Source organism: Pleuronectes platessa, chromosome 2 (genome assembly GCF_947347685.1).
Source record: "Pleuronectes platessa chromosome 2, fPlePla1.1, whole genome shotgun sequence".
Lineage (NCBI taxonomy): Eukaryota > Metazoa > Chordata > Actinopteri > Pleuronectiformes > Pleuronectidae > Pleuronectes > Pleuronectes platessa.
This window is the reverse complement of record NC_070627.1, coordinates 3,197,975-3,221,861: the sequence shown is the minus strand read 5'-3', so window position 1 is coordinate 3,221,861 and position 23,887 is coordinate 3,197,975. Positions and strand designations below refer to the sequence as shown.

Below are 23,887 nucleotides of genomic sequence, written 5' to 3'. Positions count from 1 at the left end.
GAAGTTGATGGTGTTAGTTCTCAGAGGCGGTCTTATGTCATTATAAACTTTTGCTCATGAAATAACTCAATATGTAAGACTAACATATAGAAAGATAGTCATGTTATCCAGTAATCTATAGTATATAATATACAAACAGTCCACAGATAAGAGACCTGAAGCTTCCATTGAGATTCATCCTTTGCATTATACAACATATTTGAGAAGAGAAAACAAACAAGAGTCAAATTGTTTCTTTTAATTTGTTTTCTTTTATCGCCGCCTCGTCAGTTTGAACATGATCCATTGTTTACAAGCAGCTGAACTCACATTCAGGCTTTAACCGTTTAGAACAGCGACCAGTTTGAAACTCCACCACGAGCTGTTTCCACCCAGCTTCAGAATCGGGGCTTTTCAGTCAAATTAAATAAATCACAATAAAAAAAAAAGAAAATGAGGCAGCATAAAGAATAAGACTTTTTTAAAACATGACTTGCTTTGGTGGCTCCTTTGGCAGCGGCGCTCGTCTTAAAGCCGGGAACACGCCCTGCGTCACCGAGCGAGTTCCAGAGCGTGTCCCTGCTTCTCGCACAGTTTGTGTAAGTGCTAACACGGGGCAGTGTTGATGTGAACGCACAACGGAATAACACCGTTGCACAATAAACTGTTTGCCTCAAGATTCAGAAGAAAATGCACCGTTTCTCCTCGAGCCCTGGGGGCAAGAGTCCAGCTAGAAAATCATTAGGGTTTAATTGATTCCATAAACGAAGAGGGAATGACATGAACAAGAGGAACTCTCTTTAAGAACGTCACAGAAGCACGAGACGGTGTTTCAGAAGAGTGTTGATGAGGAGGAGGAGACTGAAGAGATCAGTGAGCGATGGCGTGTCGGAGGAAGATGTCGAGGTTTAGTTGAAATACTGATGATGGCTGCTGCTCTGAACAAAAGACGTGCACGGTCTCCTGGGTCCCGTACACACAGATACTGAATGGAAGCTTTGGGTTGATGCAGGTTCACGTTTCAGAACAAGTCGTTGATTCAATCTTCAGCCGAGTCGGACCACTTGATTCAAACTTATCTGAAAATGCTAAATACTTTTAAGCACTTGCTATGGAAGGCCGTTTTTAAAAAACACAAAACCGTCTGTTTCCCTGAAAAGTTGACAATTGTCCGAGACCCAAGCGTTACCCAGAGTGCAACAGGCCAAAAACAGTCATAGTGCTCCCATCCACCAAACACCAACACCCTTCTAGCCACACCTCCTCCTGTCTGCTCCCCAGCCGGGCCGGCGGGCTCAGTAGCGGTAGTGGTCTGGTTTGAAGGGCCCCTCCGTGGGCAGACCCAGGTACTTGGCCTGCTTGGTGGACAGCTTGGTCAGCTTCACTCCCAGTTTGTCCAAGTGAGCGGCTGCGACCTGCTCGTCCAACTGGTGAGAAACAAGAAGAGATCCTGTTAGAGGAAACCTGATCCATGTGGAACACTTTCATATTTTAGACATTTCTCTACGTCTGTTTCCTCTGCAAAGGATGTGAAGCTACGCAAAGTATACTTTGATTTCATGGGCAAAGAAAGAACTCCTTTAGATTTGGTTAAAGGGCAAATGCAGTTATTTTAACATCGCCATTAATGTTTGAAAGTTTCAGATTTCTATAAAAAAAAAAAAAAAAAAAATCTATAGAACTCATATCTTTGAGTTTGAGACATTTAGTGCAGCCTGATTAAATTCAACAGGAGTTGGCCGGGGTATTTAGTTTGGTAGTCTATATTTAGAGCTGCAAAATATGTTTTAAGTTGTCTTGTCCATTTCAGAGGAAAGATGCAATAGTTTCATTTAGTTTAATTTCGACATCTCTTTCACATGTCATGTTCTCTTCCATGTTAAGTGGCACATCACACAGACGATACTAAAGCACTGAACCATCTTGTCGAGTGTGTTCTGACCTTCTTGGGCAGGAAGTAAACTCCCAGAGGATATTTGGCGGTGTTTGTCCACAACTCGATCTGAGCCAGCACCTACGGGAGAGGACAGACGGGGACACTCACGTGTTCAATGGAGCTGCAACAACTTTACCATCAAAATGTCGAGGTTACAGACAGAAATCTTGGGTTAGAGTATAAACCAATACAAGTTATAGACAACAAAAGTAGTCGTAATGTTAATATTCAATCAGAGCCACCTCCTCCTTTCTGTGGTTCATAGAAACTCACCTGGTTGGTGAAGGAGTTGCTCATGACGAAGGACGGGTGTCCCATGGCACAGCCCAGGTTGACCAGTCGGCCCTCGGCCAGGACGATGATGTGACGTCCGCTCTTCATCCGATAACGATCAACCTGAGGAAGAGGAGGAAGATGAGTCACACTGAAGGGACAAACTATAAATGAACACCGAACAAGAATAAATCTGTTCAGGGTCGTCCTACCTGTGGCTTGATGTTGATCTTCTCTGCTGCGTTCTTGTTGAGCCAGCCCATGTCGATCTCACAGTCGAAGTGTCCGATGTTGCACACGATGGCGTCGTCCTTCATGTTGTCGAAGTGTCTGAGGGAAACACACAAAACGTACAACTTCACACGGGGCAAACACTGATGTGACACAATAATTCAGTCCTGCATCAAGACTCTCCAACTGAAACATGAACTTACTCTCCCAAGATGATGTCCTCGCAGCCTGTGGTGGTGACGAAGATGTTTCCTTCCTTACAAGCTTCCTCCATGGTGGTGACTTCATAACCTGCAGAGACACCAGGAGAAGACATGAAGTCAATATTAGTCTTGTTGACAGAGGACGGCTCCACCACACGATCATTACATTAAAGACTCGGGATCTGAGATAGACGGTTTAATTTTTGCAGTGGAAGGAAGTAGAAGAGTCTGCTGCTCCACCTCTTCCCTGAATGACGGAGGATTTGTTGTTGTGAACGTGTCTGTGAAGAAAACTTCCCTCTGTGATGTGCATGTGTGAAAGAAACTCTGCAACCAATTCTCCAGATTTCACCCAGAGGTAATGTGTGAAAACTGCAGGTGTTCACATTTAGATTTGTGATATCTGACAGCTGTGCAGTTTAGTCTTCAGAGCAAATCTTAATCCCCAATCTGATAGAAAAGACTATCCACAGCTGCCTTCTCTCCTTGATTAAAATGTTCAGTGTTGTCCGTCATCACTCACCCTCCATGGCAGCCTGCAGGGCGTTGATGGGGTCGATCTCCGTCACGATGACTCTCGCTCCGAAGCCGCGCAGCGCCTGGACGCAGCCCTTACCCACGTCTCCGTAACCGGCCACCACAGCCACTTTGCCAGCGATCATCACGTCTGTGGCACGCTTGATACCGTCGATCAGACTTTCCCTGCAGCCGTACAGGTTGTCGAACTTGCTCTGCAGGAGAGAGACGGAACACAATTTGTTATTCCTCCTGACAGAGCAGAGAAGAGACTGATCCGTATCATTTTATTCCAATAACAAATCAGATTAAGAAAAGAAGATGAACATCTGTTGCATGAGGATTCAAGCTCGAGGTCGTTACCTTTGTGACGGAGTCGTTGACATTGATGGCGGGGATCTTCAGCTCGCCCTTCTTCAGCATCTTGTACAGGTTGTGAACACCTGTAGTTGTCTCCTCCGACAATCCACGGATACCTGAAAATACACAGAGTTACAAAATTATGACTATGTACATGACTGATGCTACAAGTTGATTATTTAACTGGGGTGGAGAGTAAGAGTCCAAGCCCCCCGTGTAGTAGAGTCTCAGTGCAGACCACCCTTTGACAGTTGAGCTGTAACGCCTCAAGGGACAGGAAATTAAAAAAAAACAGTCACGCATCTATGCTTTAATGTTCAAATGTATTAATATGATCCATGAAAGATCGTTTTGAATAAAAAATGTTGACATGTTGGAAAAAGGACCCAAAGGAAACTCAGAAATTAAGCCAAAAAAGACCCAGTGTAAAATTGTTCGTTAGCTCGTTTATAAGAACCGACCTGCCAGCAGCTTGGGGTGCTTCTGGTGGACCAGGTTGGTCAGGTCTCCTCCGTCATCCAGGATCATGTTCAGGGGCTGGCCATCCTTGAAGTACAGAGTCTGCTCGATGCACCACATGTACTCCTCGTCAGTCTCACCTTTCCAAGCGAACACTGAAGACACAAGGACACTGGTTGGTTTGTTTCCATTCTGAGAGTCGGTGGGTGAATATAAATCGTCGCTGGTGGAAATCGCACCAGTGCCATGTCCACACCAAGAGTTTAAAAACAACCAGCGTCTTCTGCACACCTCCTCTCTCAGGTTTCAGTGACGATAGTTCTACAGACATGTGAATATCAAACACAGGAGGAGAGCGTTACCTGGAATGCCGGCCTTGGCGATGGCGGCAGCAGCGTGATCCTGGGTGGAGAAGATGTTGCAGCTCGACCACTGAACCTGTGGGAGGAGGGAAGAGACACGCATTTGAAAATGGACATAACCAGTGTAGACTGGGAAACTATGACACAGCAGAGATTAGTCATGTGTCACGTTTTAAAATCCAAGAAAACTTATCTAAAAAGAAATAATGATATCCAGTCTCACATCAGCTGTTTCCATCCAGATAACGTTCACAGGTTTAAAAGTTTCAGCTGTTTGTGTGTGTGAGTTAAATTCTGAGTGGTGGGTATATCTGACTCCTCTGATGTAGAACACCACCCGCCTCAAGGGGAAGGAAATCATTCAGCTCAAAGTGATATGAATAATAATATTTGTCTAGTTCAACAGATAAACAGAGTCTGGCAGAGCTGCAGAGTATCACCACTACAGAGAGAGGAGAGGTAGAATGAGAGCAGGTTGTTATTCTGTGTTTGTTCTCAGGCTGCAGGCTCCTGCAGGAACAGACCAGTCCTGGTTACAGATAACAACCAACATGCTAATGCAACCCACTGGCCTTGAGACAGAATCCCAGACTCACTGAAACAGTTTGTACATATTAATGGATCAATAAACTCCTTCACTTCCATCTACTGCTGCTGTTGTGCACTTCTGCAAGGCCACAAACTGGAACTTACAAGAACAGCTCCAGGTACAAAGTATACACAACAAAACTACTGTTATTGAAGATTATATATACATGACTAATCTACAGACAAATACCCAGGTCCTGTTGCTCCTGGAATTATTTAACTGACTGGACAATGAACAACCAAGACAAAGTCCCCTCTCATCTTTGTTTAAGAGAAAGAAGGACCAATTAAAAGACAGGATTTTTTAGGTTATAAGCGATCGGTAGAAGAAAGTTTTAAAGCAGCCTGAAGCTTTTACCTCAGCTCCGAGGTCGATGAGGGTCTCGATGAGCACGGCGGTCTGCAGGGTCATGTGGAGGCAGCCGGCGATGCGGGCGCCCTTCAGGGGCTTGGACTGACCGTACAGCTCCTTCATCTTCATGAGACCGGGCATCTCATTCTCTGCAATATCAATGGCCTTACGTCCCCATTCGGCCAGGGTGATATCGGCTAGAAGAGAAATGGTACAGTTGAGAAAAACTTCTAATATCCATCGTTATATATAAATTCACACATGACATCAGTAATAAAAAAGGTCATCTAGACAAAGCAACGCCTAGTTTGTAAAAAGGTGATGACAAAGCCTGTCCTGTCAGGATCAGGTGAGTTTGGCTGAATAGAGACTTAGAACAGTAGGAACAGTAGGATCAGCACTGCAGCGTCTGAACCAGGCTGATACTCAGCAGCTGGTCCCTTTCACCCACTAATCTCATTCTGTGCACTTTAAAATGGAGATGATCACGATACAGAAAGAGGCTTTGTGATCCAACAGGCAGAGAGGCCCTCCCGTTTTAGGCTGTAAGTTAAAACTCAGGGTAACAGGGTCTAGTCCTGAACTACGACCCCCCCCCCCCCCCCCCCTTCCACCACCACAGCAGCTGCAGCCTGTTCAAACACACCTCCACCAGTCTGACCGCTCTAAACCAGCACTGGGCTGATTTAACATCCACAGAGAGGATTACGAGCTGAAGTTCACACCGCGGTCAAAGCTGTGACGAGAGGCAACACTTCTTTAGATGCGTTCAGAGGCTAAAATAACAAGTTCATCCATAATTCACATTAGTTTTGATATACAAGACTAAGAACTAGAGGTAAACTTGTAAAAGTCACCCTCTAATCTTTTACTGGTTTGTAACACCAAATGTATTTTCTGTCTGACAAACAGTCCAGAGACATTATTATTATGATATCTACATATTGTACATTATCAGATAAAACCAAAATGACTTTCCATTCCGAATTCTCTGAAAAATAACAAACTAGTTAATTGATCAGGAAATTCCTCTCAAGTGATGGATTTGACCAGAACTGCCAATTATTTCTGTTAATTGATTTCTTCCATTATAAAAGAATATACATAGAGTAAAGAGAATTTCTATAAAATGCCGCATTGATAATTTGTCCCATCAACGCCTGCTGCAAACTCTATCTTTGGGAAATCCTTTTTACACGTTAGTGCCTGAATTAAATCAATGATCATAATGTGATGTTCTGATCCGTCTGGCCTGAGTGATCCCGACAGGACTTCAGTCCTCCAGATGACCAGAGAGGAACAAGGACTTTGCCCTGAAGCTGTTTGTTAATGGACATTGTGCAACTGGGCTGCTTCTAAACCAGCTCTGGTCTAACCCAGACCAGACAAGGAGGTCTTATGTTGAGATAATGAGTTATTACTTAAGTTAAATATACTTTAAATCCCATATTTTCTGACATGTTCACTTCGTACATTTTGTTTTTTCCAGGTGGATTATAGATTTCTCGACGCAAAGCTGCTGCCACACGTTCTTTATTTTAATAATCTGGTTTATGGAGAAGGATAAAAACACTCAAGTGTCAGATTTGCATATTAAGAAATGTACTTTTGTTTAACTTTATATAAAATCACACGCGCACCACGTGTAGTCGCAGCCCTGCTCCGGTGTGAAGTTACGTTCAGCGCCTGTTTCAGTCACTCATGCGGATCTGGCGGCGGGGGCGCGCGGTGCATCTCGGGACTTTGTAGTTTACCAACACGGATCCAAGCCGAGGTTCGCTGCGCAATAAAACTACAAGTCCCAGAGGCGGCGGGAGGACACTGGCGTTCAAGCGCTCGGCAGCTAGCGACACTTCCACATGCCGATTCATTCTGACGTTTGAAAAACCTGCGAACTACAAAAGCACGTCCAGTGGGGAAATCCACGCGTTGTTTGCCTTTTGTAACGAACGTGCTAACACGGCGTGCTAACTAGCTTAACCGCACAATAACAACAACAGTGTTTATTTACAAGACGCTAGCAAGGGAGCAGCAGCTAAACCGGACGCGAGCTAACGATATGAAGCCCGGGACGCGACATGACGCTGCGTGCATTCGCTTTCATTCAGGCTTCGTGCGGAGAAGCTTTCCGGGTTTAAGCCGGCGCACGCTACCACACGGTTAGCATGCTAGCTAGCAACGCGCCATCTTGTATTAAAGGAGTTTAACAACAGATGAATAACAAAACTACTGACCAACTTTGTAGGCGAGTTTGTCAGACATGTTGGTTGGTCGGTCGGTCGGTTGCTTGGACCCGGGTGGAGCTGCAGAGGCCAGAGAGACGGGCGGAGACAGAGAAGGAGGGTCGGCAACGTGACGGCTGCGGTTTTATACCCGCGAGCCGAAGTTTAACCGACGTACCCAGCAGCCGACTCTGCGTTCCCATTGGCCGCGGAGGATCCCCGCCCCGCGCAAGAGGGATCTGATTGGACGAGCTTGGGTACGATGTGGGCGGGCCCAACCAAATGACAGGGCTTTAGTTTTGGAGCAAGTTGAGAAAATAACAGATGTGGAGTCAGATGTTTGAGAAAGTGAATAAAGAAAGATGCTCTATTACGTTTTTATTATTGTGTCGCAGTGGTGTATAAAGTACTTGAAAGCCATACAGATATCTTACCTGAAAGTGACTCTGGTAAAAGTAAAAGTCCCCCGTCAGAGAAGGACTTGAGTAAAGTAGCTCATATTAAATCTACTTAAGTATCAAAAGTATCTGGTGTTGAAATGTAGTCAAGTATCAAAAGAAAAGTACAAGTACAACAATTTAAAAATGCAAAGTGCTTTTTATAGTAGTCCTGTACAGACACAAAACAACCCAAAATGTTACTCTTCAGGAGTTATTTAAACTGACTGAAAATTATAACAACAATATACATGTAATGTATAATTTTATAAATTTGGAACCCCAGACGCTGAGGTTCAAATAGTGATGGACAAGTGCATCTGAACTTCAAGTGCCTCTTGTGTCTACCTGAGAACACTAATAGACCACAGTATGACCACTAAATGATTCTGTAAATATCACTAAACAATGGAGCTTTCATCAGTAGCAGGAATGATACACAATGCTCCTTATGATAACTCAACAAAGGGAAACAAGTTCTAGCACACAAAATAAGATAGTTTCTCTTTGGTTAACAGCCTGCACAGCACTAGTACAGAGGAGAAACAAATGGAAATGTTTTACCTGTGACTTTCTGTTCTTAAATGATTCACATGTAGGTTCAACATATGGCTGAATCGGAATTCACGTGGAAAAGCCTTTCGAAAATTCAATACATATTCTGATATGTTCAGGGGAACGAGGCAGGACTTAATGGGCAAGAACACAAAAGTAGGGAGATAAGTGCATGTATGGAATTAATTTACACAATCAGGAGCTTACGAAGCAAATGTTCAAAACCTAAATTGGCCACAAAACCGAGAGTGCTGACAGGCTGGTAAGTTCAGATACAACCAAAGATCCTGAGTACAAAGGGACTGCAAGGTACTCTCAGGTAGGCAGGCAGGTAAGAAAGATGCAGAAACAGGCCGAGAAAAAGGTCAGCCCAAAGGTCAGGCCTGTCGCAGGCCCAGCTTAAACACCTCGAGTATATTTGTTTACGCCTCAAATGTGTTTGTCTTCTCCCGGAGATCCTTGACCTGCTCTGTTATACAAGCAGTAAGAATATGTTTTTAACAATACCCTATTTGCACTTCTTTATACGAAGTAGAAAGTACAGAAATATGTGTTCAAGTGTAGCGAGTAAAAGTAAAAAGTCGTCAGGAAAATCAGTACTCAAGTAAAGTACAAATATGTGAAAAATCTACTACAGTTACGAAGTATTTCTACTTCGCTACTTCCCGCCACTGCTAATACAACACATACAGTCAGATATTGTATATTACATCAGGTATTATTTCCACTATTGTTTTTGTTGCTTTTTAATGTATGACAAATTCTATCTTATCTAAATATTATTATCCCACATATATTATACACTTAAAAGACATTCTATTGGAACAAGTTGGTTGATAATATAAATATATAACAGATGTGGAGTCAGATGTTCTAAAATAAAGTTAGAGTAAGTTTATAATGGCAAATTTTATATTATGTTTTATTGTAGTGTTTAATATTGTAGATTACATAAGATATTTTTTCCACTATATATACAAATATCTGTTTATAATTCATGTGCATTATACAAACCAACTAACTGTACAACAAAACTATGATTAATACACTATGGCCAGTAATAAAAATAATAATAGTACAAAGATTAAAATGATTGAACACTACACCAGATAAAAACTTCTACAAAAATACTGAACTGTATATTCTACTTCTCCTTTTTGAAATTCTATTCCACATATATCCTGTGTACTTTTAAATTGTATAAATGTTGAACTGTGACTTGTTCCTTGCACATGCAACTGCATTGTTGAACAAACAGTACAAAGTGTATTCTTGTATATGCACAATCTACAGAAGGGTTCACCGGAACATAATGTGACACATTGGTTAAATAGAATGCTGCTGAATTACAAATTACAGAAAATATATCACTCTCTTGCATCTGAAGCCAAACATGGAAGAATCCTGGTTTGATCCCCGGCTCCTTCACACAGAGAGTGTGTTGTAAAACCGTTGAGCAAGAAACTGGACCCACAAGTGTTTAATGAGTAAAAGTAAACTACGGTGCACTCTGCTTCGAAGTGTTGAGGAATTAAAGAAGGACACCGGGATGTTCAAAACATGGGAAACAGTGAAAAACAGATAAAGCTTATTCAGTATTTCAAACCAGAGTAGGGATCACAACCTGTACAAAGAAAATATATGTAAATGTAACGACAATACATTCTAAATGCAACAGGTCATTAATAAAATGAAGCAATAAAAAGCAACATAGTGTAAAAAATACTGTGTGTTGTCTTATATGTTCATGTTTATGCGTGAAGCCACAGTACTGAGAACAGCTGCTGCCCTTCCCTACTTACATACAGAAGATCAGTAGCAGGAGGAGTGGACAGCTGCTCCCTGAGAAGATGTGCATGAAAACCAAATTACATAAAATAATATGGAATATGACAAGTTTGTTTTTTAGCTGTATCTTAAGGTTGAGCTTAAAGGTTAGAAAACTACTATTATTAATAAATGAACAGCTAAATGTATATTCCAGTAGTTGGAGGCCCAAACCTATTATACTTGTACTGCACTGCTCCCTCTGGTAATCTCCTGTGTTGCCCCACTGCTACTCTCCTTCTGCAAATATTTAATTCAAGTATATTGTATTTTTGTACCATGTTGCAGTCATGATATCTCCTGGCCTCGAGTGTTTTAAAGCTTATCCAGGGTCTCTGTTGGTCTCAGAGACCTTGTGATTGATTGTGAGCAGCTTGTGAAACAATATGTGGGAGAAGATCGTGGTATGAAAAGCTCAGCTGCCTCTGTTATTAAGTGTGTGAGGTTTACTTTGATAGCACCTTTTTAATCATGTGTTTGAATTCCAAGATATTTCAAATCAGACACCACCATGAGCTTTTTTCCTTTAACTCAAATATTCTGTGGTCAGGTTTTCCAGAGTTTATCTGCAGCTGATGTCAGGGGTCAGGGACATTGATTTATTAATTTTGTGCTTTAAATCACAGGTTGCAGTTCAAAATGGTGATTATTCAATAATAGAACTCTCACTGTATATGACACCTTCAACCAGCTGCATCAAAACCAATAGAAGAGATTATGCACAGTGCTACTGGATGACATGAATATCTCCGTACAGCAGAGAAATGAAAAGTCTCGGGTGAATAACAGGCGTAGAAACCCCGGGACTGAGTGACAGCCTCATGTTGAAGAGGCTGAACTCTGCTCACTGGCAGAAATTTAACACTGCAGCTAATTTAAGAACATGTTTCAAGCCGTCTTGGTCCGGACAACAGCGGGTTGTCGACTCAGCAGTCTGACGGGTGCTGGGTTTGAGTCTCACACTCTGGAGGGAGGTGGACTCAAGTGTTCATAGTGGACATGTGCAGGAAACGCATCATTGTCATTTTTTTTCAGATTTGAAACATTTTAATTAAATTAAAATTATCAAGTTGTATTATTTCCCCAAAATCCTGCTGTGTACTATTTATTTTAGCCTTTTTTTCTCTCACATATTTAATGAATCCACGATCACTCAGGAACTTCCTCCGCCAAGAACTGAACAAACCTACTAGATTGTTCAGTTCCTGTGGTAGAAACATAATTTCACAAAAGCATACTCCTACTGCATACTGTGAGTTTTATTTAAAACTAGACGTAACCATACTTGGAGGAGCGGGGGGCGGAGCCTGACTGAGTGCTTGAAAACACTGCATTCCCAACTCAACCTGTGACCTGCATCCATTGGACGAAGCAAGCTGTCACTCACATGATATCCACTACCTGATCCATACAGTGCTTTATGGTCTTATTAAAAAATAAATAAACTTAAACTACAGATTGAGCATTCAGGTACTTCAGCATTGGCGTCACTTTCCAAACCCAGACTCTCCTTGTATGTACAGTCGATGGTAAAGATGAGACACTGCTGAGGTTTGCATTAAATCCCAACTTTATTAAGATAAAGTGTATACAACCCAACATTGACAACAGTCACAGAGCAACATGGTTGCCACACGGGGAAAAACAATCTCCGATGTCCAACCCTTTGTAGAGCTCTGAGCAGAACTGGCTACTGGTCACACTGTTTCTGAACAGCCAGATAGCACATGAGTAATATTTGAGCCAAAACACACACACACAGGAAAAAGAAAAACAAACTCCATTGGCATCATATCTACACTTCTTCTCGATAGTTTGTTGTTAAATATAAAGGGTTGAGGTCGACCCACTGACGTGGTGATTTAGCGTTACAAAAATGAGAAAAGTTTTTAATTGCTCCTTCTTTTTTAAAAATATGTTCACACTCAACCAGCTGTTGGATTCTGGGCCGACCTCAGTCCGTCCATGCATAAATGTGTTTGCAGATGGGAGGAGGGGGGGGGGGGGGGGGGTGTGTGGTTTTACAGCATAAGTAGCAGGGCGGTGAGCAGAAGCTGGACTCGCTCAAATCCTCCTTTTCTCCATGAGGGCCAACACATGTCACGTGTGTTGTTCAATGTTCAAATCAAACGCTTTTCACTACAGGTGAGTTAATAGTAAAAGAAGGAAGAAAAAAAAAAGGAAATCCAGGTCACCGTCTCGAGTTGACGTAATATTCACCGGAGGTCACTGTGTCAAGGGGCTGAGGAAACATCGCTCACACCCAGAATCTTTACAAGTCAACACGTGTGGGAGTCTCTCAGAGGACGTCACTGTTAAACCACAGACGAGGGAATTTCAAATTCACAAACGGAAGCATTGTAATGTGTCCTCTAGCGGCCACTCGTACCTGCACCATCTTGACAGCAATGTATAAACTGTCCTAATATAATAATATCAGATTTTGTACATAGAAAATCCACTCATCAAATCAATCTTATTTAAGTTCTCAGCGGTCTGATCAGGATTTTACAGGATTGTCAAATAAAATTAGTTTTCTAGATTTTGTCTCATTTTTGATTTTGTTGTGGAATATTCATGATATTTTTTAAGGTTCACAGAGCAGATTACTCCTTCAATAAATTTGTCTGCTCTTATCTGCCAGTGTCATCGACTTGATTTAAAGTTTAGAAAACCAAAGTCTCTGGCAAAGTCAAGCATTAGCATGTTAGCATTAGCATTAGTTTTTCACTTTTTCAATGTTTGGCAAATGGGACCATGGTGGTTAAGGCTCATCAGTGGAACCAGAGCACTGGAATCACTGGCACTCTAAACGTTTTCATCTATTTTTTCCTCTCTCCTCAAACAACATTTTAGTATTTTAAGTGGTTGGACCAACATGGCCCTAGATAAGTAAACAAGAAGTTGCCCACGGGCACTTCGGCAGTGTGAGATATGCCTCACAGATTCTCTAATAACCAGATGTTTTACTGCACTGTTACATATCTGTGATGTGTTGTTTTGTGGCTTGACAGTGACGTTTCAATGAGGAAGTCCCACACTTTCATCATGAATCCTTTTCGTTGAGATTTAGCAGAGATGGTGTGGATGGAGGTTGTGGTCACCACCTCAGAAGAGCAGAGACATGACAGCACAGGAAGCAGAGAAATGGCCGAGTCACGTCGTCTTTCAGTTTTTAGATTTTTCTTCCCACACATCTTTTGATTATTTTTTCACATTCCTCCCAGAAACAAGCATTGTCGTGTTCCAGCACACACCCTTCCCTAGAAGTATGCACTTGCAAGCTCCGGTCCTAAGTGATCATTCGGGCACTCTCTTTCTTAAAAAGAGCATTTTGATAATCATAACCACAGGCTGCGAGGGCACGACATTTACTTTTCATGCTCGATGCCCTTTAGATACAGAGGAGTGTGCAGGTGGAGCAAAGAGATTCTTATTATAACATTAATTTGAAGAGAACAGCCCGGGTTCACATCAGTACAAGTGCATACTTCAGGGCGGGGGGTATGGTTAGATATTGGGATGTCGACTTTAAGCCCAGAGTCTCTGTCTGTCCTCCAGATGTATGGGACCAGTCTGGTAGCACAGAAACAGACCGGAGAGGGGCGCTAGCTAGCTGGAATGGCAAGCTAGCTTAGTTAGCTGCCCAGGCCTCGAGTTCCGAGAAGTCGTCCTCGTCTTCCTCCTTCTTCTTGGCTAAAAATAAACAGAGACAGATGATACAATTTAATTTCTCCGGCAGATGTTAGTGATGTAGGTAAATTCTATTCTGTAAGTTCCATGAAGTACCTGGTCTTGCAGGGAGAGATGTAGATGGTACGCTGGGCAGAGGGACATCGTCTGTTTCTTGGATTTCCAGAAGATTTTTGTCCAGCTCTTCCTGTTCCAGATCCTCCAGCTCAGCCATGAGTTCATCCTAAACACACAGCAGGATCAGTAAACAATCTAGAAACATGTAGAGCGCTCACCTCCGCCTAGCTCCAACAATCAACTTAATGTTTTTCAGCCTATCAAACTCAGGTATAGTTGGAACTCCACCCGACTGGGGGGTTATTTTGTTTAAGACAAAGGAGAAGATAACTTTGAGAAGTAAAACCTGAAACTTCAGGCTTCACAAGGTTTATATTTATCGATTTTCTCACCTCATCAAACTCTTCTCCAAAGCCGACTGGTCTGGAAATGGCATCAGAGATCTCCTGAGCTAATTCCTGCTGGTCTGTGATGTCCGACATCAAATCTTCTACTTTGTCTATGTCCCTGTGAATAAGGAAGACAGAGAGAAAGACAGAAAACATGTAAACCCAGGCATGAAAACACACTTGTCTCAATATAAATCAGTGGTGATCAATGGTCAATTTAGATTCTTTGGCCACGAAGGAGAATATGAAGGGACGAAACATGGAAAGTAGATATCATGACTCTGAAGGACATCTCAGTTAATGCATAGGTTTTCTATTTGGAATATTCCTTGCAAATTCAACATAACTTAGGAAATGTGTCTCTTACATGTGTTGGTGTGCACCCTGCAATGCCTTGGCGGCAAAGCCCATGTTCTTAAGCACTTCTGTGTTGGTGTTAGCGTTCTCCAACGCCTCCCTCTGGAACTCGATGGTTGACAACGTCCCGTCAATCTGACCCAGCTGCTTCTCATAACGCTTTTTTCTCTTCAAGGCCTGTAGAGCTCCTGCACAGAGAGAAAGAGACGGAGTGAGTTCACATGACGGCAGCTGCTCCTGCTGAGGAGAAGAGGATGACACGGAGACGTCTGAGACTGAACCCGGCTCATGAACCTCTTTAATAACCACGACTGACACTGGTAAAAAAAAGTCACAATTAATTATATTTGTCAAATTGAGAGAAGTTGTTCAAATCTTATATATTTACTGAGGTAGCACTTGACCAATTAACTGATGTTTCGGCCGATAGATAAATGTCTTTCATGGACATATCGTATCAGTGGTTATGTTTCGCAAAGCTTTTAAAATGTATTTTAATTTTACTTTATTAACATATGTGTATTTATGTTTACATTTTCAAATTCTGTATATGTGGTTGAAATTGTGTTTTCTTTCCAATTATAGTTACTTTTTTTTTTAAATATATGGTTAAACTGTACAAATATCAAGCCTCCATTGCAAACTTTGTAATAAAAGTTAGATAACATCTTTTGAATCATTCCCATTTTAATATGTATATTTGTACATCAATACTGGACCTTTTTTACTTTCTATGACGGGTAAAAGGTTGAGTGATTTTGCAGTGGAAGTACGAGAGAGCTGGAAGAGAGAAACATGTTTTCTGGTGTTTCTGAAACATTTCTCCTGGACACTGAGCAGACACTGAATTTCTGAATTTCAGAAACCAGAGGATGAGGTACCTCCGGCGGACTTTGGGATCCGCTCACTGCAGCGGCAGCAGTTTGCTCCGTGATGAGCTGAACTGATTGAACTGCTGAGACGCTGTGTTTGTCCTGATGAAGCAGGAGTCTCCTAATCTGATAAAACCCTGTCCAAGCCGCCCCAAACACACAACATGCTTCAGGCGGCCAGTTTTAGGCCGGTCAGTCTACTCTGGTTCGAACCACCTGCGATAGACAGATCCGGAGTAGAGGTCGCTGTCAGATTGGATGCTGCATAGTAGTTTAGTGTGTTTCTGCTCTTTGTATAGTTACAACACAAATTACAAAACCAGGTCACAGGGAATTCCCCTCAGGTGCCAGCATGGCAACTCCCCTCATCAAGGGAGCTGGTGACAGAAATCTGCTGAGTCATATCTGAAGAGTGAGATCGTTTGATCTGTACAATAAACGTGTGTGGATTACGGTTCAGACTAGACTGGAAGATTATAGAATCAGGTTTAGACTTTTAAAGATTAAAATTAATATCAGGCTCAGATTAAGAATTGTTTTTGTTTAAGGTTAGGATATTTCATATTTGCTGTCCCCCTCGTGAGCAGAAACAGGGAATTGAAATTACTCCTGACCTACAGTGGAGATGGTCCGGCTGTGAGAAGTCCAGCTGTTATCTGACTCAGATACTTCATAACTGGAAATACAGCAGAAACACTTAAACCTACGTGCACAGCTATAAGGAATTGCTTTAGATACCACAGCAACAGTTCCCCTATCCAAATGATCTTTTCTCTATTAACCCCTCAATCCTTGTGACACACCCAGGTAAACAAGAAACTGTGTCTTTGTGGAATTTGGGACATAAACTTTAAATAGACATGAGAAAGGCGACACGGCCGCTTTCCAAAAGTGTGGGTCATAAACGCAGCCTTCTCCGCGTTAGTAGATGGGACATTCTCCAGATCTTTAGGCAGATCTTATCTCACTGATGTTGCTCAATGGTCAGTCAGTGCTTTGTGCCATGAGGACACAAAGATTGATTAACTTAATGATACAAAAGTGACAACGGCAAGAACACAGAAACTTTAGTCCATGCCAGCTGTGTGTCTATAGCGAGGACAGCGTCGATCCATCAGTCCACCAATAAAATACACTTTAGATGAACTTTGCTTACCACTTGTTTTATTATGCAGTGCCATCAACAGGTCAAAAGGATATTACAGCTAATTCTTTGGTTGATGGCCAAATACTGCACCTGTACTCTGAGATTGTGCTGATGATCTTAACACCATAACACACCTAACTAAGATCCAGACAATATCTGTACCCCTTTAAAATCAGCATGTTATCAATATAATTTTAGCATGTAGTTAGCAGTGTAGCACACACACACACACACACCTTTATCTAAACGGCTGCATGTGGCTGGTCTGGTCCACCAGGAGCCAGACTGCAGCTGACAGTTGCAGTTTAATTCGATTATATCAAGGCCTGGCTCTATTCCTGGACTGATAACATTGTTACCCAACATCACACAAATGACGATCAGATTATTTGGATTGCAGAGCTGCTTTCCAGAGGAATTACTCAGCACTCACGGTCTCTGTGTTTACAGACGTTACAACTTGTTTTACAGAAAGTTTTATGGGATGTCACTTCCGAGAACTCTGCTAAAAGGAAAAGTCAGAGCTGCATGAATCCTGATCGGTGTCACTGTCACTCTGGAGAATTGAATCCATGAACTTAAAAGGATTTGTCTATGGCATGATAAATATGTAGACAAGTTAGGACATGTGCTGTTTAACGGCAAAGGCTGTTTTCAAACTGTATGAGCTGCTACATCGTCATTTCCTCACCATAATGTCTTTCTCCTGTTGTTTACCAACTGCTTCCCGTAGTTAGGAGGAGAACTCAGGGTGGAAAATTATCAACAAAGCTGAAATAGCTGAGGTGGAAATAGGCGAAGAATGTGAAGAATGGTTTTAAAATACAGACACAACAAGCTCTGAAAAGACCCGTAATGCAGAGGCCCTCTTATCGGGGTGGTATGTTTACTACAAACATGTATGGATTGCTTGCATATCATCTGTCGGCCGGCTAGCGGGACAACAAGTGACAGGGAAGGACTATGTTGAAAATCAGGTTCTGTGGCTGCGCCGTGGATCTCTAGGCGAACCGCAGCTGGAAAGTACAGTGTCATATTTGCATGCTTCGAATTCTGTGGCCAAAAATATCAGAGTAACTTTTATCCAACCGAAACAAAGTGTGAACTCTTTGGTAATTCTCTTTGTGATGAACTATGTTTGCTACGACGGCACCCTGTAGAGCGCAGAACGTAAACGTTGCAGGATTGGGTGTTAATATTTTCCTTGATTTCTCAGAGAACATTGTGTGACTTCATACATGTTCTGATTTCTTCTTTCTTACTTGTTAAAACTATCTTAAATCGAAACATAACAGAAGTGCTGGGCTGTGGCACAGCTATGCCGAGCTTTTACAGACCACTAACACCACCCACACTTAGCAAATACATCAAATGGTTTTCTCTCTCCTCTGCTGGTTGGGTGATGGCAAGTGCTGTGTCACTGAAAAGCCAATTTAAAAGCCGGACCACAGCCGCAGCCGAAGGAACGTAATGTCGAGGCATCCACTTCCTGCTTTGTCAGTCGGGAAAAATACTTGCTGCTTAATCTTAAAAGGGTTGACTCGCTAAAGTTAGGAGGACAAGTCCTGCCAACAGCAGCTAAAACTAGAATGGCATTTAGTAAAGTGCATTCCTCTGCCAAGGCCCCACAGTCGCACAATGTTGTAGAAAGTGACAAAGACTGGATCAGCCCCAAAGTGTGGTAGATTCTTTCTCGGCCCGTTTCCCATCCTTCCACCAGAGAAGTTGTCAGTTGTTTATTTTATTTGACAGGACCCGCTCTGGCACCTCTGCCTCTCTGACAAGAGTCAGGGGCCTTCGGTGATCATAATCGCCTATAATTCTGTTCATGGTTATGAGGGCATATCCCAGCATGCACCGGCTGAGAGGCAGTGTGCATCCTGGACGGCTCCCAGGACCACCACAGAGACCAGATCCAACCAGATCCAAACTAACAAGAGATTCCTCGAAGAATGTTTTTTGATTCTGCTGAAAAATTCCTGAAAACACATTTTGGCCCTACAACACTTCTGTCTGCACAGCCGGTCACACGTCAGCCCACATGCGCAGTTAATGCTTTATAATATCACGGACTGGTTTGACCACTCAATTAAATGTAACAAATGTCATTAGTGATACAGTACAATGCTAATGCAGGGAGAAAGCCTGTCCAGCATGACAGAGCTTTTCCTGCATCATTTAAATGTCTCCACTCAGAGCCTCATACTCCACTAACAACCGGTGGAGATGTTTATATAGAGAAATACATTAAATCACATGTTTACATTTAGGCCTGGCATTGAAACGCTGCCTTATCATCACACTGGGATCTGATCTCAATATGCAGTAGGAAGAAGTAACACGGTGCACTACAGAGAAAACAAAGCTGCTGAATGGAGTCAAGATGTATCTGGCAAATGACAATAGCACAGCAAAGACCGCAATGCTTTCAGCCTGTGACTGCATTAACATTAACTAGAACAGCACTTAGACAAGGGCATAACTCCACCCGGGCGAATAGTCCCTGTGAAGAAGAGCAACTAGTACAACATTGTACACAATCACAGACATAAGTCCCCTAAACATGCACAATTTTTTCCATTTGGATCTGCACCTTCACAAAAACCTTTTGTTTAATGCGGTCACGCAACAGACAAACACACAAGCAAATAAAAACACAACTTCCTTGGTGGAGGAAATGGGTTTGTATCTATTTCCTGAAAGGAAATCCACACACAGACAAATTAACCGATGCCAGGTACAATACTCAAGAAACTGCAAAACCTAGAGAACAGTATTCTTCTTTATCTTTTTAATATGTATTAATATCACCTGACTGACTATATTAGAGTTATCTAAAGATCAAGATGGTTGATAACTCCAACACACCTGAGCTTCTTTTATTACCGAGGCTTGGCTGTGTGCACAGTCCAGGTAGCTGCAGGTGTCACCTAACACTGTGGCACATTACATTCTTCTGTTTTTCAGGTCTTGAAACGATGCTGCTGTGACTCAGGAGATCAACGTTCTGCCTCAATATCATGTCAAAGCCACTTGAATGAAAACATTTAAAGTTGATGTGGCGTAAACTTTAATCTGCCGTGGATTGTAAAGTCGTAAACTGGTCCCAGCCCATCCCTGTACCTGTCAGACGAAAGATAAGCCGACCTGAGGTCACTTTTCACAGAGCAAACAACTAACATAAAATCTATCTCACGGGTTGGTGCTTGATTAATATGGATTAATGACCTTAAAGGTTCAGTGTGTGGAGTTTAGTGACATCTAGTGGTGAGGTTTCCCGTTGCAGCTGAACACCCCTCCCCTTCCAAATAAGAGAGAGAGAACCTGTGGTGGCGTCAGTTGTCATGGGCTGGACTACTGTCAAAAACACAGCTGGGTCTGTAGACAGCACCCGAACCAGGAGTAAATACAAAAAGACGACAACAACTAGTACAATTTAGATGAAACACACTAGTGAAAACATCACAAGGATTATATTACGCAAAAATTCCTCCAATAGATCCTTTCACCCAATTATCTCCTCTCAATTATCCCAATTATCTGATTTATACCCGACATCGGATCTCTAGTTCTCCAACCACACAGTGTATAACTAATACCACTGCTCATAGCGAGAAAACAAACTACAAACACGACGGCTGTGAGTAAAATGTAAGTTCTGAATAACTTTTAATGTGTATTACGTGACTAAAGTGAAGTTTTAAAGGCCTCCAGCCCCGTGTGATAGTCCCATGTGTCCACACTGTGAGTCGTGTGGCTGGTTCCGGGTCTGATCGCACGGCTGCTGTCCTCAGAGGAGACATTTAAACATGTCTCCTCACACTTCAGGTGAGTAAACTTCCCTGTTAGCTCCCGGGAGCTAGCCCCGACGAGCTAACCCACCGCGGAACTCGTCGGGCTTGTCCCAGGGCGCCGTGGCTCGAAAGCACTCCGGTAGCTGCCCGCCTCACCTCGCTTGTTTTTCGTGCCGTACTTCTTGGCCGTCGCCAGCTCCAGGTCGATCTTCTTCTCGAGGAAGTCCTGCTTCTTGGACAACATCTCCTCGGTCTCCCGGAGCCGCTGGATCGCGTCCTGGGTGGTGGGCGCCTTCCCACCTTTCCCACCGCCGCCGAAGATCTTCGCGATTAACGACATCGTGGAAACCGGAACCGCTGGAACTCACCGTAAACTAACCGAAGGCACTTGAACGGAACCGTGAAGTCGACGTGTCCCGCGCGGGTTTCTCCCTTTAGCTCAACTACCGAGAGTCGACGCCGCCGCCGCCGCTGTTGTTTTCCTCCTCACTTCCGCTTTGCAGACAGGCCTCGTGATGTCATTACGTCAGCGCTGTTACGTAACACAGGCGTGACCGCGCCACGAAGCCTTCTGGGGATTTTGACCATTAGTCATATTCATGTTATTAATCTTCTATCTTCTGCCAAACATTTATATTCACTAGTGACGTGTCCTTCCGGGTCGAGGCTTCGCAGCGCGTGTCGAGTGAATCCAGGAAGAGGTTTGTGAAGCTTGTGTTGATGACGTCAAAGCCTCGCGAGTTTATTTGGGCCTGAAGCCCAGCACTGTGGAAAAGTTGTAATATTTAAATAAAAAATAATAAAAATTTCCATATACTTACGTGTTAAATGTTTTCCCTAGTAACACAAGCACATTCACATCACAACTCTCTGCCCAATGTGTTTCCCTTTTGACCCCGCCATTGTATCATAAAGACAGACACCATATTAAAAAGTAATTAATTTATGTATTGGCATCACAAACATCATTCATTCATTTATTCAATTTAAAGCTTCACACACCAAAGCCATGGTTTCATTATAATCACTCTGCCTGTTTTGCAAATGAAGCACCATGAAGCTTCATCTCGCTATCATCAATTTTTACCATTAGTCATATTAATGTTTATATCATCTATCTTCTGCCAAACATTTCTATTTATCAATGTCAGAAAATATAAAATATCATATCATATCATATCATACACTATATTATAATTTAATATAAAATAAAATAATATATTAAATCATTCTTATAATTTCTCAAGACGCTTATGATTATGTTTAAGGTTACACGTGTGTACAAAAAAGAATCATGGATTATGTTAAATAATAAGGTTTCTATAATATTAATATTGATAATAATAATATTGATAATATATATAATATTGCATTAAGTGTAAGAAAATGTAAAAAAAGACAATAATCCTATCTATAAATACTGTATTTTGTATAATTCCACAATGCACACATTTTTACAGTTAATAATAATATTATGATTATGTTTAAAAGTCAAGATCCAGTTAGAGAGTGAAGAACTTCCAAGATCTACACACAGTCTCCTTCATGTTTGTACATCGACACTCAATCATATTAATGTTCCATTAGTGTTTTTTAATCTACATTCAATAATAATCCATACTGATAATTAGTGATTATTGAGGCAGCATCAATGAGCAGCAGTGACCACTAGGGGAATCATCCACTCAGCAAGCGTCGAGAGGCCAGCCCAGCTCCTTCAGAAGACTACGTCTCCCATGATGCACTGGGCCGTACTTCTCCAGTTGCAGATGGGAGCGGCCCGAACGCCAGCCAATCAGGGCCTGAGTTGTCTGCGGGACTGGAGGGGAGGGGCCAACCTGGAGGAACGAAACAGGGGGAAAGTTTAGAAATGGATGGATACATAGATACATGGATAGATAGATGGATGGATAGATAGATAGATAGATAGATAGATAGACAGATGGACAGATGTCCCACCTGGATGGATTTCTCTGGGGGGGTCTCAGGCAGTGGGACCAGTTGAAGAGGAGGCTCCACTCGGACGCTTGTTTTCAGCTTCACATTCTCCAGCTTGTACTTTGTAAGAGGAAAGTTTATAATAATAATAATATAAAGTTAATAAAGTCCTACAATACTTAAGCAACTTGACTTTTGAATATAGAACTTGTACATGTAACATAGTATATACAAATTGTTGTATTGTTACTTTCATTGTCTCTTTCAAAATATGTCAATATTATTTTGTCTCCTCTTCTTATGTCTCCTCTTCGCATACCTACATGAGTGGGCTTATGTGTGTGGCTGCACATATGTGTGTCTGCACCCGTGTGGGTCAGTGTGACTGTGTGTCTGTGTGCGTGTGTTTGGGTGTATGTGTGTGTGTGTGTGTGTGTGTGTGTGTGTGTGTGTGTGGGTGTGTTTGGGTGTATGTGTACCTCTTTGTAAACCTCAGTCAGGAAGCCCCACTTGTTGGGCCAGATTTCAGCTGAATCCTTCTCCATGTTAACGTGTGCTTTCCTATGCACACACACACACACACACACACACACACACACACACACACACACACACACACACACACACACACACACACACAGACACACACAGACACACACACACAGGCTGTTACCCCTGATGGCAACATAGTGCAGTAATCATGACAACACATGTTTGTAGTTTGTCGTTGTGGTGAGACGACTTTCTAAAAGATTTATGATATTATTCACTTTTGAAAGAAACATTTTTAATTCCATCTTTAATCTTCATTTCTTCAAAAATATTATTTTCCACATTAAGTTGATGTATCTTATTAAAACAACAATCATTATAACGTTGAATCACATTTTATTTAAACAAATAACTTTTCTCGACAACAGTCAACTCTTACATCATTATATGTAAAGTTTGATCTAATATAGTTTATGTATTTTTGAGGAAAAGAGTCAATTTGTTTGACTTGAATATCAATAAAAAAAGATATGAACAGAGGAAATAACAATGATCCCCAGTTTCAAACATCCAGTCAACATCATGATGCTCTGATCAACACGCAACACTTGTCGTTCATCAGCACGTGACACAAACACAAACACACAACTGTGTAAAAAGATTGTTCAAGATTTTACCAGATTTCATCCTGATGCACAAAGTTGATGGGTTCAGATGTTCGCTTTGACTCCGCCATCTTTCCTGAACAGCGTGTGTGTGTTTCTGTGTGTGTGTGTCTATGTGTGTGTGTCTGTGTGTGTGTGTGTGTGTGTGTGGTGTCTCTCTCTCTGCCTGGCTAATGTTTCACC

At 42.2% G+C, this 23,887-nt stretch overlaps 3 protein-coding genes across 3 annotated transcripts; all 3 read right to left on the bottom strand.

The window, feature by feature from the left end:
* Positions 1–223: 223 nt before the first annotated feature.
* ahcy (adenosylhomocysteinase) lies at positions 224–7,645 on the bottom strand. The gene is made up of 11 exons (XM_053435528.1): positions 7,494–7,645; positions 5,266–5,456; positions 4,320–4,395; positions 3,960–4,112; positions 3,502–3,614; positions 3,146–3,353; positions 2,623–2,710; positions 2,401–2,518; positions 2,189–2,311; positions 1,922–1,993; positions 224–1,406 (listed from the first exon to the last, which is right to left on the bottom strand). The coding sequence occupies exons 1-11, from the start codon at positions 7,519–7,521 to the stop codon at positions 1,275–1,277; spliced, it is 1,302 nt and encodes a 433-aa protein (XP_053291503.1). The 5' UTR covers positions 7,522–7,645; the 3' UTR covers positions 224–1,274.
* A 4,207-nt stretch (positions 7,646–11,852) lies between these two features.
* chmp4ba (charged multivesicular body protein 4Ba) lies at positions 11,853–21,188 on the bottom strand. The gene is made up of 5 exons (XM_053435563.1): positions 20,766–21,188; positions 14,807–14,984; positions 14,443–14,557; positions 14,090–14,216; positions 11,853–13,996 (listed from the first exon to the last, which is right to left on the bottom strand). Exons 1-5 carry the CDS (start codon positions 20,947–20,949, stop codon positions 13,935–13,937), a joined length of 666 nt encoding a protein of 221 aa, XP_053291538.1. The 5' UTR covers positions 20,950–21,188; the 3' UTR covers positions 11,853–13,934.
* Positions 21,189–21,819: 631 nt separating this feature from the next.
* Positions 21,820–23,830, bottom strand: LOC128424878 (uncharacterized protein C20orf85 homolog). Its single transcript, XM_053411312.1, has 4 exons — positions 23,717–23,830; positions 23,027–23,108; positions 22,569–22,667; positions 21,820–22,447 (listed from the first exon to the last, which is right to left on the bottom strand). Exons 1-4 carry the CDS (start codon positions 23,773–23,775, stop codon positions 22,295–22,297), a joined length of 393 nt encoding a protein of 130 aa, XP_053267287.1. The 5' UTR covers positions 23,776–23,830; the 3' UTR covers positions 21,820–22,294.
* Positions 23,831–23,887: the final 57 nt, after the last annotated feature.